Consider the following 16636-nt stretch of genomic DNA (forward strand, 5'->3'; position numbering starts at 1 on the left):
CTTTATTCTTTAATTGGGTCTAATTGTACTTGCCTGTGGTAATATCATTGTTATGTTATTAGAAAGTGTGAGACAAGCTTTACAGTAAGTAATGTGTAGACTACTGACATGAGTCAGAGGTTAAATGATCCATTAGTCTGACATCCAATCAATTTGCTGAGTTATATGGATCTCACTTACTTTGCCTTCCTTTGAAAATAATAAATAGCTAATCTGCCAACAGCCATATAATCTTGGCTATTGATTTTGTCATCTCTCCAAAGCTCAGTAAGCCTGGGCTTGATCAATGTGTGCATGAGAGACCTATAGTACAAGGAAATCGAGGTGCAATGGAAGTGGCATTGCTGGCACTCTCTCCATCTAGGCAAAAGATCAACCAATACCTCGACTGGGCACTGTCCAGCCTACGCTGCCTACTCCAATCTAGGTCAACTACTTAAATTTACATCTCTAGGCTGGCAAATTCCACAACCGTCATCAAACCATCATCATTCCTCAAATAGGTAGAAGAAAGTGACAATATTTAATTTAATTCCTTAATCACATCATTGCTATTTAACACAAAGTTTGAGGTTTTGTCCAGAGCAACATACATGTGCAGTCCCTTTGGTTTTTGGCAAGTTCAAAGCCGGGTCGACATTCGCAGGCTACCCCACCCTTGGGCGTCTCCCTGCATATATGGGCACACCCATGCTCTTTGTTCATACAGTTCATCCCATCTGCAGAATAAAAAAGAGAGAAATGGAGAAGAAAAAACAAAGTTGTGAACAGGCCATAAACACATACTCTCATTATTGCATTGTCAGCACAATCTAATAAGCCTGGAGAGAATCCAGCCAGCTAGCACAATTTGGGAGTTAGGCTGAGGTTTTAAACATCATAATTTACAACAAAGAACAGGCGCTGGGTCCCATTACAAATACACTTCAGTCATGTTCTTTGGAGTAATGTGGGATTTTTATGACCACCTAAATTAGTTTAACATTCCTCCTACATCTCTCTTGCACAGGGGACAAGAGACAAAACTTTGGCTTGACTCGCAGAAGACAAAGCAATATGGCCCAACTATGTGTGAAATTCAAACACCATAGAACGCAGCACAAGCAAAGGGCTTGGTTTTCTTACTGTTTTTTAAAGAGCAATTCTGCTTTAAAGCAGCATCAAAAGGGGGTCAGTTTTTTTTTTTTTTTTTAAATTAGACACAAAACACACATAAAATTCTTATGAAAGTTAAATATCTATAACCATATTCTTCCAGTTCAGCCAAGTAAACTACTGCTAGACCACAGTTGGTACAAAACTCAGTTGTCACTGACCGTAATATTTTATTTTTCCATTAAATGCATAGTTCTAGTATTGATTTATTTATTTTTCTTTGTAGCTGTATGTAAAGTTCTAGCCTGCTATTTATGTATGACAGCTAAAGGAGACATGAGGATGGAGAATATTATGTCCAAGGACAAGATCAATAATTGCTATTTTCCACTGAAAGTTGTGGCTATTTGTACAATGTAACTTGACTTTTGAAATGTTATTTATCGAAAGTCCTGAGACTAATTGGGCTGAAGTTTGACCAGTTTTGTTAGTTACACATTATAGCATGTTCATAAGTTTAAGGGTGTTAATATCCTCCAATATAGGTCATTAAAAAAATAAACAACCACATGTTTGTTGAAAAAAAAAGCAGCATGGTTGCCACATGAATTCAAGTGAATAACAGTCTCTCTACATTCACTACAGGTCTATTTTACAGATGAATGTAACAGAACTCAACCCTTTAATCTCATTGCAATTGTCTATTTCTGAAACTTCCAATGTACACCTCCTTCAGAAACTGTCAACTAATCTGAACCTAACTTAATAGAGGAAGCTGCAGACTGAGGATATTTTACTGAAGGTACTTGGTTTTTGAACAGGTAACATAAAAAAATAGAAGCTAAAGGTTATAGTAGTCAACTTTAATATAAAGTGAAAGGCTATTTACAACAGCAACTATATCAATTTAAACCAATTCATTACTTTTGTAATTCAGTATACATGAAAAAAGCAGATGCATATTAAGTCAATAATGACAAAGGTTTACAATTTCTTATTGTGTGAAGTTGTTTCATGCCATTCAACATCTAGGCAAGGTTCAAAAAGCAAACATTTTGAAAAGCATCAACTCTGTCCTACAGCATAAGCCCATGTCAAACTTGATTATTTTACGTGTTAATTTGTGGCATGGCTCTGTGCATATTGTGTACCTGTTTAAATGTTGTTTTTTTGCTGTAGTAAATTAAATATATAAAACTCTCTTGTATAAATTATGTACTGTGAGTGAATCTTGCTAAAACCTGCCAGGGAAAGGTAACAGAAAGTGAAATACAAAAGCACACAAAATTCCTGAGATTATGACACATCTCACTTGATACTGGGTATTACATGATGGATGAAATCTTTATGATTGCATCTTTTATGGTTATTATCCTGTATTTTCAATATGGTTGAAGAGGCTCAGTGACTTTTTTTTTTGTATTCTTGGTTATAGTACTTTATTAAGTAGTCTGAGCCAATGACAATTTAAATACCTTATATAATGAAGCAAGGCTTCCAAACAAAAGGCTGCTTTTAACATTGGAGGTCTGAGTAAAGCAGCTTAGAATTAGAAATCATTCCAATAACTTTTGTGTTCTTTATTTTTGTAGATTTTTTTTTTTAACTGCTCAATTCAAATTAACCACCAACTTAATTTTGACATAGTCCATTTCTTGGTTCCTAATAGCAAAAATAATAACAATTAAAGGATAAAAACTACATAGAAATGATTTGGTAATGTCTCAATAAAAATGTTTGATGAAATCCCTTTAGGATTAATAAGAACTATGATTAAAATAGTGAACACTGATAAATTGTACTCCATCTACAGTAACCACAGCTTTGTAAGAACATAGGGCCTAACATGTGTTCCTATACCTTAAATATTAAATGAATAATGACCTTAAATCAACCCAACACTCTGTCACCCAAGTAAAGACCTTGCGACTTAGAATCCACCCGTGATAGGCGAGCAGCAAGCCCTGTAGAGATTTTCTTTTATATTTTAATGCACCCTACCTACTAGTGAGGACATCATACATAATTTCAAAGTTTAAACCCTGACGAATTTCAAACCTTTTCATATCTAGCTAGCTGAGGACAAGAACATTATGACTACAACATTTGAAGAGATGAAGAAACATATTTAAAAGTCCTACAGCATAGCTCACATCATCCTCAATAATCTTAAAGGCACATGAAATGTACTTTTTTTTTTTTTTTTTGTACTGTTTTAGAGTCTCAACAAAACACATTATAGCATCAAAATTCCCAGCCCCCCCCTCTTGAGAGTTATTCTTTTTAATCTGGTTGTTTTTTTTATTTCTCCAGTGTGCTATTCATAGGAGGGTGAATAATGTCAGAAGAGTACTTTGCCCAAACCAGCAGTTTCTAAATCACTCCAATCATCGAAAAGAAAAGGTCATGGGTACATCTCAAAGTGACACAGTCTGCCCTTTCTCCTCAGGCATAACAATGCCACAGAAAGCATTCTTCTAAAAAGACTGTTGCTATGGAAACACCATCAATGTATTTTTTTTTGCACTGCACTGTCATTTAAACACTTGAGGAACACAAGTAAGCATTTCGGTGAATGTACGAAGAGAACAATTATCTTTTCTTTCTCAACAGCAGCGCAAAGGCTATTTTTCACCTCATTAATAGAAAATAATATGGAAAGGGATCATAAAAGACGGTTGTGAGAGGTACGAAGAGGCCTATTAGTAACAAAGGCCTTTTTTTTCCTTCCAGTGAATAATTACAACTGAACACGAAGAAACTGGGCCTGGCTAAATTCTTCATAAGCTTTTGATGGTAAAACAAACATTTAACTAGTGGTTCCCTTGTATGTCCTCCTCCAGGGAAGAACACAACCGTCTTTAGCTCCAACAGGACAAGAAACCCCAAGAAACATTTATCTCTGCCTGTTAAAAATTCTTCTAAACATTATCATTATGTAGTCAAGGAAACATGTTACTTTGTTGTGTGGAGATTTTGGCCAAGTGGATGTTCAGATTGCCCAGCAAATTGAGAGACTAAGGCTGAATTAAAACAAAATGGCAATGCATCTATAACTGTGCTATCTCATTCTAAACTTCAATGTACTCAAGGACTAGGAGATTCTTACAGACTACTGGGGGATAACTGAGCCACACCCGGAAAGTACCAAGGACCTTTGGACCTTTGTAGCTTACAAACCTCAAACCCATCTATTTGACCTTGAATAATTCCTGCAAAATGAATATATTTATATATAGGTTCTGAAATCTAAAAATCAGCCCGTTTTCACAACTTGTTGAAAATAGGCTGTGATTTCCCCAAAATGGTGCCCTGTCCAAAATGGTGTTACTTTTGTCATTTTTAGCCACTTTTCCACCAGTACAGAGAGTTTCCTGTGCATATCTTCCAAGCCTAGATGCAATTTAATAACTTTTATGCAGCCCCATATTCCAGTTATGAACTTGGGTGTTAAAATGTGTTTAGTCGCTGCAAAATACCGAAAGGCAGCACCATCCAAAATATACAAGGAAGATGACAGGGTTAGGTGGGAGCCTCCATGAATGTATTAAATCTGGCAATTTGAAATATCAATCGGTCTAGATAAATGTATATTACCATTGTTTTGATATTAAACCAAGCATATTAAATCAATATTTTTCCTTCATGAATTCAAACAATGTCAAACCCAGTTAATGCAAAAAAATGTCATTTTTCCAGCTCCCTTTATTCTCCTTCTGCTTGAAGATGAGGTGATCCTTAATGTTTTGCAATGACCACAAGACTGAACAGGCACAAAGCCAAAATGCCTTAATCCTCTTCTCACCAAATGAGCAAAAATGTTCAAACTGAGCAGAGAAGTACCAAGCGCAACACTTCTATCAGATCACTGCTGTTTGCAGCCAGCCTCAGCCTCCTGAGAGGAGAATGAGATCATGAAAAAGCTAGGTAAAAGTGCAGCCAATATTACAGTGGATTAGTAATTAAGAGGCTGCTGTTTAACTAAGCTTAGTTAATCAATTAAATAATGAGTCTTCCCCCATTGTAATGTCAAGCTCCAGTGTTCACCAAACTACATGCTGTACAAATCTATAATAGTTAGATATTAAAGGTTTCAAAATCTGCCATTTGTTTCCATTTACAGCCCAGAACTATTTATTTCCCACCTTTGTTGGAATAGCCAGGAATGTGGATCAATATGTTCTTCAAGCTAAAATCTGTTATATCAATTAATTTCACATACACCCCCCTCAGCTGTGATCAGAAAGTGTTTCCAAGAGCATGTGGCTCCAGGCATTGACACTGTTTGGAACATTTTTTTTCTTGTATTGAAACACATTACATGAAACAAGTTTAAAATACTAACTTCCAAGTTTGTAAACCAACATAGCAGGTGGACCAGAAATATATATTCCTTCCACATTAATGCTGCTGATAGTGGTGTACGTGTATTATAGGCCTAACTCACCAGGCATCAGGAAGCTCGTTTCGGTGATTACCAATGAGTAACTCATCAAGAACTTCTGTCAGTAAAAAGGACATACTGTGAACAAAATATTCACAAGCAAGAGGAGACCTCTAACATTTAGTTGTATTCTTTTTTCTTAATCATGCTGCTACACAACATTTACAAAAGCTAGTACTAGAAGGAATCAATGAAATGATCATTTGTCTTAAAGCTACTTAAAACCACCTTAAAACGTCCTTCACTATCCCTAGGAAAGTTAGTCTCTTTACATCAACATGGGTCATTTATGTGTTTTTTTTTTTGTTTTTTTTAACTTTTTTAGGGCTTATAACCAGTAGGTCCCCGGTTCAAATCCCAGCTCAGCCACTGACTCACTGTGTGGCCCTGAGCAAGTCACTGAACCTCCTTGTGCTCCATCTATCGGGTGAGATGTTGTTGTAAGTGACTCTGCAGCTGATGCATAGTTCACACACCATATCTTGTAAATGGCTTTGTGATGGTGGTCCACTATGAAAGGCGCTAGATAAAAATTATTATTATTAACTATGTAGTCACTCTTGATCCAATGATGATAATTATCCAAATTATTTCTTATTGTATTGATTTGATTTTAAAAGAGGAAAAACAAGGCAATAGCAAATCATCTCATTTACTTTTTTTAAAGAAATGTTGATTATGTAACTGTAGGCATATGTTAATTCTCAAACTGAACTCAAATTCAAAGTGATCATTTTCAGCCATTGCTAATAGTTATATACTGTATAGAGTACAATGCTATGGGTTACCAAATTTTAAAAGTGTGCAGGTTCTTAATAAATACTTGGTATGTGTTTTGTAACCTTCAACTGAATACAAACAATGGCTAAGCATTGGTTAAAATGAGTGTGTTTGATTAAGGAAACCATTGTTGTGTTATAAAAATGTTTTCAGGAAAACTTAACTTGTGTTAAATGTAGCAAACAGTGTTGTGCAAAATCAGAGACTGAACTAGTCAGACAAGGCCAGGTGAAGACCAGTCAAGGTGAAGTCTAAGCTTCAGGGTTCAGTAGCTTGACAACATCCACTAGAACAGAGGTCTGTCTTCCATACTTAAACACACTGTGCATATGTTGGCAGTATAGTATAGTATAGTATAGTATAGTATAGTATAGTAAATAATGTCCCTCAATTAAATAGAAAACCTAGATAAGTATTACAGGTTTGATTGATTCTAGACAAGAAAGCTTTCAATATCTGGCTTTATGTCTCATTTTGATAATTTTTATACTCTACAATACTTGTCATTCACCACCATGCCAAGCACATCATAATGATGCAGTGGCTGGTGGATTTTATTGATATTTTTACTAGCCATAGATCTCATGCTCAGGGAGCCCCAGAGCAGGACTGAACGTGTAGACTGAGTGAACTGGAAGCGCTGTCTTTTTTTTTTTATTCCCTTGGTGTCTCCTACTCTGGCAAGAAAAACACACAAAAGAAAAGGCTTTTCTGTAAATTCAGTTACAACAGGCCAGTCGACTTGCATCTGTAGAGGTGTGCATGTGCAGCCCAGGTAGATTTAATGCGTCAATTTCAGCGCACAGCAACCAAGGAGGGTAAAACCAAAAACTGTAAATGGCTGTGTGGTCATTGCCAAATAAAACAACAGGAAGTGAAGCACAACCACTGCTTTTACAGTTTACAATTACAAAGAAGCATGGTCGTTGATCCTGTTTGCTCTGTAAAGCCATTCCACTCTAACCTTTGACTCCCAACTACAGCATTTGAAAGGGGGAGCAATATAGTTCAATCCATTGGGCTTTAGTTTACAACACTAACATTTGCAGAGGCACTTTTAGCTATAAAACGATTAACTTGCATTCCAAACAAAATTAAATCTATTTTGATGTATCAAAATGACTAATTCTGACAACCTTTGCATCAACCAACATAGAAGGCTTATGTGTGATTCATTCTTTTTGACAGTTCATTTCTGTAGCAAAGTAACATTTCAAAACATTTAATGTCAGAATGACAACATAAAGGACATTTGAATGAAAAAGTTTATTTTTTTTCTTTTGTGGTAGTTTCTTTGTTAGGATCAGCTAAACTATCCCCCCAAAAAAATATTCACTAGCTTTCAAGACCACAGAGCACATATAATGTAGGCTTCTTTATTCTGTTCAACCAAAATCTCCATACCTCTTTATTGAACCACTAACCCCCCCTGTTTTTGGTATTAAGTTAATAATTAATTGTACTACTTCTTCTGTGTCTGTTTTATCAGAGTTGATGCAAAGCAATGTGCATTCAGGGTGTTCAAGACCATGTGAGCAAAGTTGGCCCTTCAGGTTCCATGTTTGGAGTTGAAAATAAAAGACAGTCAATTTATAATAGGTGTGGGTGTGGGTCAATGAAATTTTAAATATTTTTTTCTTAATTTACCTTCTTCATCTAATACTTGGTGGTATTTCGCCAACACTGCTGACACGCAATTCACAACAGCTTCACAATCAAAGGTACACATAAAGTTGACCTGGAGTGACGTTGTACGTTTTGCAATTAGTGGAACGTAATTTGGAAACTCACTAATATTACAGATACTTCAGCCCAGCAAATACCTCTACTTCACGCCAAGCAAGGCTAGAGATGTGACCGCTGTGACCACTTGGATATCAGCTGTTGAGAGAAAGTAATAAGGTCTCTAGAAGAAGTAGACTTTGTTGTTAAAAAAAAAAAAAAAAACTGTTAAAAGTATCCACAGTAGATAAAACATATTATCTGTTTAGTAAAACCATGTAACTCATCAATTCCACCACATAAACTGAAGCGTAAAGGGAAGCTTATATTTTAAAAGGTTTTTAATATGAATGCTCTACCCCCCCCCCCCCCCCCCCTTTTGCAAATGCCATTTTAATTGAAATCTGTCATTCTTCCTCTCTTACTAAAATCCACAATGCTACAGGTACTGAGCCATGAATTTCAATCAAGTCTTTTCTTAAAAAAATGGCCTGCATTTTTGTTGCTCCAGTTAAGATGTTATCCCTCCCCCTCTTCAATGACTTCACTTAAGTGGAGTTCAGTTTACTATGCACTGAGCATTAAGCTGGACTAACGAGAAGTATTAAACAGAAGGGGTGAAGAGAGAGCCCGGGGGAATGGAGATCACACAAGGTTAGTGGTGCTTCAACTCATTTAAGGTAACCTTGGCTGTACTCAGATGGGGCAGGCAAGTGCTGGCACTGATTAACCCTTACCATTTGTAGAAACAGACGCAAAACAAAATGACGATTGCTGTTCAAAATTGCATGACAGCAGCTGCCTCTGCAACAGGCTGTAGGTTGCCAAGATTCATCATATGGGCTGATACCTGGCATGTCAAAACTCAATGATAGCAGTGGAAAAAAAGGCTGTCGAAGCCACAGCTTCCCACTTACTTGACAGTGCTACTGGGCCATCCAACTAAGTGCTGAAGTAATGTAAAGCCCACGACCACAAGAAACAGCCACGACAGGAAATAAGAGTTTAAATGTGGAACATTTATAAGATGATGGAGTCCAGCTGTAAAACATGAGGTAGCCAAGTGACTTTGACCATCAAACCATCTCACCCTTTCCCTGATCACAAAGCATGACTTATGTATTCAGAATGTATTGCAATATACAAATCAGTCTGAGAGAAAACACAGTGTCTGTTTTAAGCTTTTCAGCAGTTTTTGTTTTGATTTGGCTCCATTGTGTCTACGTTAAGTTATTTCTGTTTCATTTATATTTTGTTAGTTGAGCAGGCTTCTTTACAACAAATCCCTCACACACACAAACACGTAAAAATATTTCCATTCACCAAAGTCAGCTTTAGCCTAAAATATTAGGGACAAATTGTTAACTAAAACCAAATGGCCAATCAAAACCAATGTTGACTGAAAAATAATATTTTTTAGATTGTAATGAATCTCCTCCTAGCAGCTGAGTTGTTAATAATACTGACATCAGCATAAGACACAGAGCTTGAATGGTAAAATGTTTGTCTTTGACATATTATGGGCATTTAAGTTTAATTGGAAAAAACACATTTTTTATTGTTGCACCTGCTCTTTTCTTTCTGAAAATTTTGTTCCATTTTTATTGTAATTGCGCCTTCTTTAGGTCTAAAATTGGGAAATGACATGTGTTGATGCACAACACTTGTGTAACATTTAAAAAAATTGCACAAGTTGATATCTACAGGGACTCATGTCAAGAAAATGATACCATTGCTGTATCCTGTGTTGTTCATATCACAGTGAAATATGTATTTTTTTTTTTTTTTTTTTTTTTTTTTTACGATTTTTCGGCTTCATTATGTTATTAAACATCCAGGTATTGCAGTATGGCAATACTATGCAAAAGCAAAATACCATTGTCTGGGATATTTGTAAAGCAAGAAGCAGTATATTTACTGTATTATACTCTCACATTCCATGAACTAAATACATTCACTACATTACACATGTTTGGATGATGTGTCTTGTACGTTACCATTTGCCAGGTAATTTTTTTTTTAAAGGGGTTAAGCCCTCTGGAATGACAGCAAGACATGATTTAACAATATAATTATAACCTGACAACTTGCAAAAGAAACAAATGTTGATATATTCAAGGAGACGTTATCCAGCAATAGTTAATTAGATTCCTGTATAGCTTTGGGCAATGGATAGCACTAAAGAAATAGTAGCAGTGCGATCAAAAAGTCACAGAAGAGTCGCTGCCAGGCCTCCTAGTATCTATCTTCCCTTCTCTAGCTTGTCCGAGGGTATCCTAGTAGGCTCCCATAGGTCATACATTCCGTCAACTTGACACCATTAGAACTGTGGTATTATATATATATATATCTATATATATATATATATATATATATATATTATATATATATATATATCATTTCCCATACGACAGGAGTCATTGAACTAGAAAATCAGTGCAAATCTGCATTTTTTTTCTTTTTTTCTTTTCAAAAAGCCAGTCTGAATGAGACTAAATATATTTTTTAAAGTAAATTCAATGATCAAATGTACTGTAAAGTCAATAGCTTTTCCTTGGATCAAATTGCACCAAATTATTCATTTTGTCTGTCCTTTTATTAGAAGAAAACATGCAAAAAGGAATCCTCAACAAACATTCAGTAAATAACGCCAGCAGATGCTTCTTTTTGTACTTTACAGTACAATTTACTGTAAATCTAATCTATAAGAATGTCTATAGATAAAGAAGAGACCGCTTTATGCCTTTGTCCAGAGACAAATACATGGTACAAAAGGGTCATTTAGAGATGTGTTTGAAGCATTATGTCTTTGAAGATCTGGCTATGTAATTATACCATATTTTTCTAATCCAAGTCACACCTTTTTAACAGAAATTTTGATCTTAAAATAAGGGGCAATGTATTTACAAGTAATTACAGCACTAAATCTAAACAAAGTGCATAATATTTGTTTTAATTTTTTTTTTAAAAGTTCCAATCTAAATATTTCAGCCTTTTTAGCAGATTTGCCATCTTTAATCCTTAACTACTGTATTTGAGCTAGGCTGAATGAATGAGCTAGGTCCAGACCCCCTGTGCACTGTTTCTGCTCTGGCCACAAAGCTAATGTTTAAAAAGCCCTACTTTATTATTTCAATAACAAAGCCTGAAATCCTGAGTTGCCATACTACCAAACTTGACTGGAAAGATTATCTTCCTCATTCATGGCAGCGTTCCAATAGAACATGTGTATCTTGGGAGCTTCAGCAATTGTTCAAACCTTAGGTGAAAAGCAACAGCTGCCCAGGGAAGTGAACCATAAACAAAGCAGAAAATAAGTAAAGATTTCAGCTAACAAGTTGCATTATCCTCCAAGGGAGCTTGTGTATTTTTTTCCTCAAAATGTTTCTTGTGTTAATAAAAATGTCAGCTGAAATGTTTTGGGGGGAGATTTAATCAGTCCTGTCGCCACATGACAGAAGAGAGTATCTATGACACTACAATGCTATAGGAGAAAATGATACAGACAGTTCAGTCGTTTAAACCCCAGTGAGGGTGTACCCAGATTTACAGTTTACTTAAAACAAACTTACTAAAATGGATCTACCACTCTGAGCACTCTCAATTTCCAGGGCAGTGAGTGATAGACACATGCCTTAAAAACAAAGGGGTGCATGACAGGAGTAAAGCATGAGATGAAATTCTGTTAAAATATTTATTAATACAGCTCATAGAATTTTTTTTTTAGTTGTTGTTTAACGTGAATGTGTTAATCAAATGTTTACTTAGCTTTTATACCGGGTGAACACATTTTAACACTTGCAGTGTGTTGAAAATGGACTCCCCTGCTGCTTCCATGATAACGATGGGCCACTGTATCAAATGAAAAAATCTATGCAAAATGTAATTATAGAAATGCAAAAAAAAGTGAAATGAAAGAAAAACAATGCATTATGATGAAGTATATTAAAGCATAAAAAAAAGAAAATGCTGTATGAAAAATATAGCAAAAAGAATAAAGTAAAAATAATTGATATTGTACAATTACAGCAAAAATGCTAGAAAAAAAGGGACATCCCAACTTTAAAAAGGGCAATCTATCATAAACCTCTTTGTTAATCTTGCAATTTGCAACTATCACAATGCTTAAAGAAAGACATTGTGAAAGCTGCCAGTTGCTGTGCGTATTCACCGAAGTTCTCTTCACGCTTGCGACACCCCTGCTGCTTCTCTGTAAGGCTCTGTGCCCTGCTGGCAGCAGGTTCTGCACCACATAAACCAGTATCCAGCCTCACCCCCCACTCTCAACTTCCGTTAACAAATTACACTGACTACCGTGCCAATTCAACAAGTCCTCCTGCCAGAGCTGCCAAATTCCCTGGTTGTGGTCCCATACAGCTTTAGTGGGAGGCGCTGCTCCAGATTAAATACTTTTGTGTCCCTGTACTGTATATCTGAATAACAGGAACATCTTTATTAACTCAGTGCTCCCTCCTTAATTTGCGATTCGATAACTGACACGATGGGCAATATTGAAAGTAAACTGGTAAATTCTTCTATACAGTACTTTACAGTGTAACGGCCCTTCACTAATTCACTCCCCTCAATATTTTTTAGATTGAAGTGTAAAGACAAGGAGTCAGACTACAAAGGTATTATCATATGGATCAATTAAAATATTACTAAGATTCCAGTTCAGAACAGAACAGTACATCAAAGAATCCTACCTTCACCCAAAACCTGTGTACATATTTTTATAAGTCAGTTTGTGATCCTGAATGTTTTACTTCTGAGATTTACGGATCTACAGATTCCCACATTATGCTAATTCATATTTGGTATCCACTTTGTACTGCAGGTTACCATATATTGATCTACATTTTAGCCTTGTGCAGTTTGATTTATGCTCTTTAATTAGCAGTAATTGTTATTCTTTATGAGTACTTTGCTTTACTTTGCTGTCCCTAGATAAGCCAGATTTGTAAAAATGGGGACTGGGTCCTCTGCTGCATTTACTTTGTGTATTAATACATCTGAAGGCTCTGCAGTGAATATTTACATTAGAAATGCTTAAGTGTAATATTTACGTAAAGTCACCTTTGACGTCCTAAATATTGCACAGAAAATGTTCTTACTGGTGGTTTTGTAAAAGAGAATACTTACTACTTGGCCTACTGCCATTACTATGAGCACAATATATTAAACTAAACTCTTAAAATGAAATTATATTCCCACCACTGTTCTACAATAGCCAACACTTCATTATAGGTCACTTGAGCATAATCTACAATCACTTGAGCATAAATTTACAATCACATTGTGTAAATATAGATTTATATATAGCATCTAACCTGAGATTTCTACTCTCGTAATAGATAGTAAGTGGTCTGTCTGGCAGTAATACCACAGGAATTCAGCGCTGCACTCAAGCTAGGCAATCACTCAGTGCTCCTAAACATTTGTTATTTCAACATGTTTTTTTTGTTGTTTTTTGTTTTTGTTTGTTATGTGAGGATTGCACTGCAATGTCATACAGATTATTTTGTTTCCAGTATGTGCTTCGACAAGTCAACAACAATTTATTTCATTTTTTGAAATGGAGCAGTTACAACATGGAGTTTAAAATAAATAAAGTCATTTGGCATGAACAACATTAGCCAATTAAATAGGTCCAAACCACATTCACTAAATGTCAAGAATGTAGTCCACTCCTACCCTAGTTTGATGATGTCATCACACAGTGAGATGAATGCTGTTGCCTATATTTGTTTTTGGATCTGCATTAGTGGATAAGATAGCCAGAATGAAATTCATATGCATAAAAATCCTGTAGCTGGTTTTGCAACTCAGCCAGACCCCAAACTACAAGCTTATGACCTTATCCTAAGCTTTGTACAGATAAATGAGGGTAGGCATTTGTTGAAATGATTTTAAAGAAATCTAGTACTGTTTCTGAAGCACGGTGCACAGTGTCAGAATGGTTCCACAACATCAGTAAATGTGAGATTATCATCAGTCCATGGCTCTTTCTACATGTTACAATTTCCCCCTGACCGAGAGGTGCCACAAGTCCCCACTGTTGACAGAAAGACTGACACTCACCGTCAGAACGATGGATACAGGTGTGCTGGTTATCACTCAGGAAAAAGCCCTGTTTGCACAGACACTCATAGCTTCCCATGGTGTTCACACAGATCTGCTGGCAGCCACCGTTATTGTCAGCACATTCATCCACATCTGGAAATTAAAAGGAAAGAAACAGTCAGTGATGTAGAAACAGTTTATTGAAAGTTTGATGCTTCACTTACATTCACAAAACTACACACCTTAAAAATGCTACTGTAAAGAATGTACAGTAGTAAACAGTATTATGTATTTCAATATTATTAAATATATTAGTCTGAATCTTTTTCAATAATAAAGTACAATAGTACAATAATAACTGTAATTCTATACTAAATAATTCAAACAAGTACAGGTACATTTGATAATCAGTGCGTTTACATGGCAGGATTATTCAGAATATTAAATATTTGGAGTCCTAGAATATTCCTGAATTCTCTGTACACATGCAGGCGGAATTCACTTATTCCTTTCATATTCTGTGTTTACATGTAAACAGAATTTTCCTTTTATGACATTAATGCATGCGTACCTTGCTTCCCACTGCAAACCAAAAGAGTGCAGATTGTAGTAGAATGGTGTGTTGTTTGTTGTAAAGAGTTGGTGGTGTGGACGTATAATTCTGTTATTTGTTTTAGTTTTTTTCAGATATGGAATCTGATATTTTGAGATTGATTATGAATAAATAGATAATATATATGTGATGGCTAATATATTGGGGAACAGTTTTACACAGTTTGAAAAACATTTTGACAGTTATTTCTGTAGCATGATGTATGTGCAGAGCCATATTTATTTGGATCCATGAACACATAATGAAATAAAAATTAACATTCCACATTTGTTCAATTAATAGTATAATGTCAAGTATGCCACGCAGAAGAGTGCTCCATTGTGCACTAGACTAGGTTAAAGGTCTGAGGTTAGTGTTGGTTACTGATGGTGAAATGTATACATACAGTACTGGATCAACTTATCAAAAATTATCTATGAGCATGCGGTAGTATTATTCAATGTGCATTAATTAAAATGCCATTATCCTATAATGCATGTATAAGTTTACATTTTTCATAAATCGATGATGCTCACAGACATTTAGTAAAAAAAAAAACGGAATCCTGAGGGTTTGATTCAAAATAAACACACAGCTTTGTTGCTTGTTATTTATATAGTCTTTAACAGGTTATATTTCTTTAACTGGTCTTCCTCTTTCCTCCTCCATCTGTAAATATCATATCGTCTACCATACCAGTACCTTTTATTTTTGGTTTCTTATTATTAGGATAATACTGTACGATTTTTACTCTACTATTCTTTTCATGAATAATGTACATACAGACAAACATTCGGTCCAAGTACCTGTAACCAACATTCAAGATCACCAGATTGCCTCAAAGACTGTCTATATATACACATCAATACTATGTTGCATTTTTATGCACCTTGTGAATTTCTTTAAAAGCCCAATAAAAAAAGGCTGTTGTCAAAAGGAAGCTGGAAGTATTCTATCAATCTTACGTGACCCTTTGTAACAAACTACAGTCTTGAATACCCTTCATTAAGTTTAATGAAAGTGCTGCTAGTTTTACCGATTTATACACAAGACTCCATCTCGTTTCCAGTAACAGCACAAAGGTATGACTATTAAAGCAATAAAAATAGAGTCTAGTTAAGTCCATTTAAAGGAAACCCTTAAAGCTTTTTACTGAACAAACAACACTGCCCTCCTAATATATAATAGATATTTTATGCCTGAACCCAATCTGTTTTATAAGCTTTTAGTGTATTTAAAATTCTCTTTATGTAGAGCTGTAAAATATTTATGACTGTGTTGTCACCAGGATACCTCTATAAAACAAGATATCACATGAAGCTCAGACCTTCCAACTAAAACCTTCTTTATTGAAGAACAACGACTTTCAGACCGGTTTCTGACTGCATGCTGTAACACAGCTGTGTGCTTTTCGTTTGCAGAGCTAAATAAACTATACTGTACAAAACCCAAGCATACAGGTGAATAACAGTGGCACGTTTAATAGGCAGCCATCCATTTAAAGCAGTCTCCTGTGGGACCAATTAAGTTGAACTGTATACTGTACATACCCACACTACCTGGCCAGAAACAATTGAGAATGGCCATAATAGCCCATAATATACGTCCGACACTATAGCACATCCGAAGCTTGAGACACAATACATTGCACATGTCTGAGGATCAATCTCCTGTGAGCAGCATCTTTCCAGTAGTGATTTTCTGCAAAAGTTCAGAAACTCCTGGGGATGGTCTTAATAGACTTGTATTATACTGAAGGATCTCTGTCTATTATTATGCTTGTATTATGTCTACTGAAAATCGCGATTTTGCAGAAATCATGACTGCGAAATTCACCTCTTTTAGGGGGCAATGCATACCGAACAAATATGGAGAGAAAAAATAAAAACCTTGTTTAAATGAACTACTGCACAACTCAAGCGATGAAAACTACATATCTT

The 16636-nt window shown here is 35.6% G+C and overlaps 1 protein-coding gene across 2 annotated transcripts in view; it reads right to left on the bottom strand.

Annotated features, from left to right (window-relative positions):
- The window catches only part of scube1 (signal peptide, CUB domain, EGF-like 1), a 113391-nt gene that overhangs the window by 63361 nt on the left and 33394 nt on the right, over window positions 1–16636 (bottom strand). For both annotated transcript variants that reach the window (XM_041255175.1, XM_041255174.1), the window contains exons 4-5: window positions 14123–14257; window positions 594–719 (exon numbers count right to left, since the gene is read on the bottom strand). In XM_041255175.1, the coding sequence (XP_041111109.1) occupies window positions 594–719; window positions 14123–14257 (261 nt within the window). The remainder of the gene's footprint in view (window positions 1–593; window positions 720–14122; window positions 14258–16636) is intronic.

Source organism: Polyodon spathula, chromosome 7 (genome assembly GCF_017654505.1).
Source record: "Polyodon spathula isolate WHYD16114869_AA chromosome 7, ASM1765450v1, whole genome shotgun sequence".
NCBI lineage: Eukaryota > Metazoa > Chordata > Actinopteri > Acipenseriformes > Polyodontidae > Polyodon > Polyodon spathula.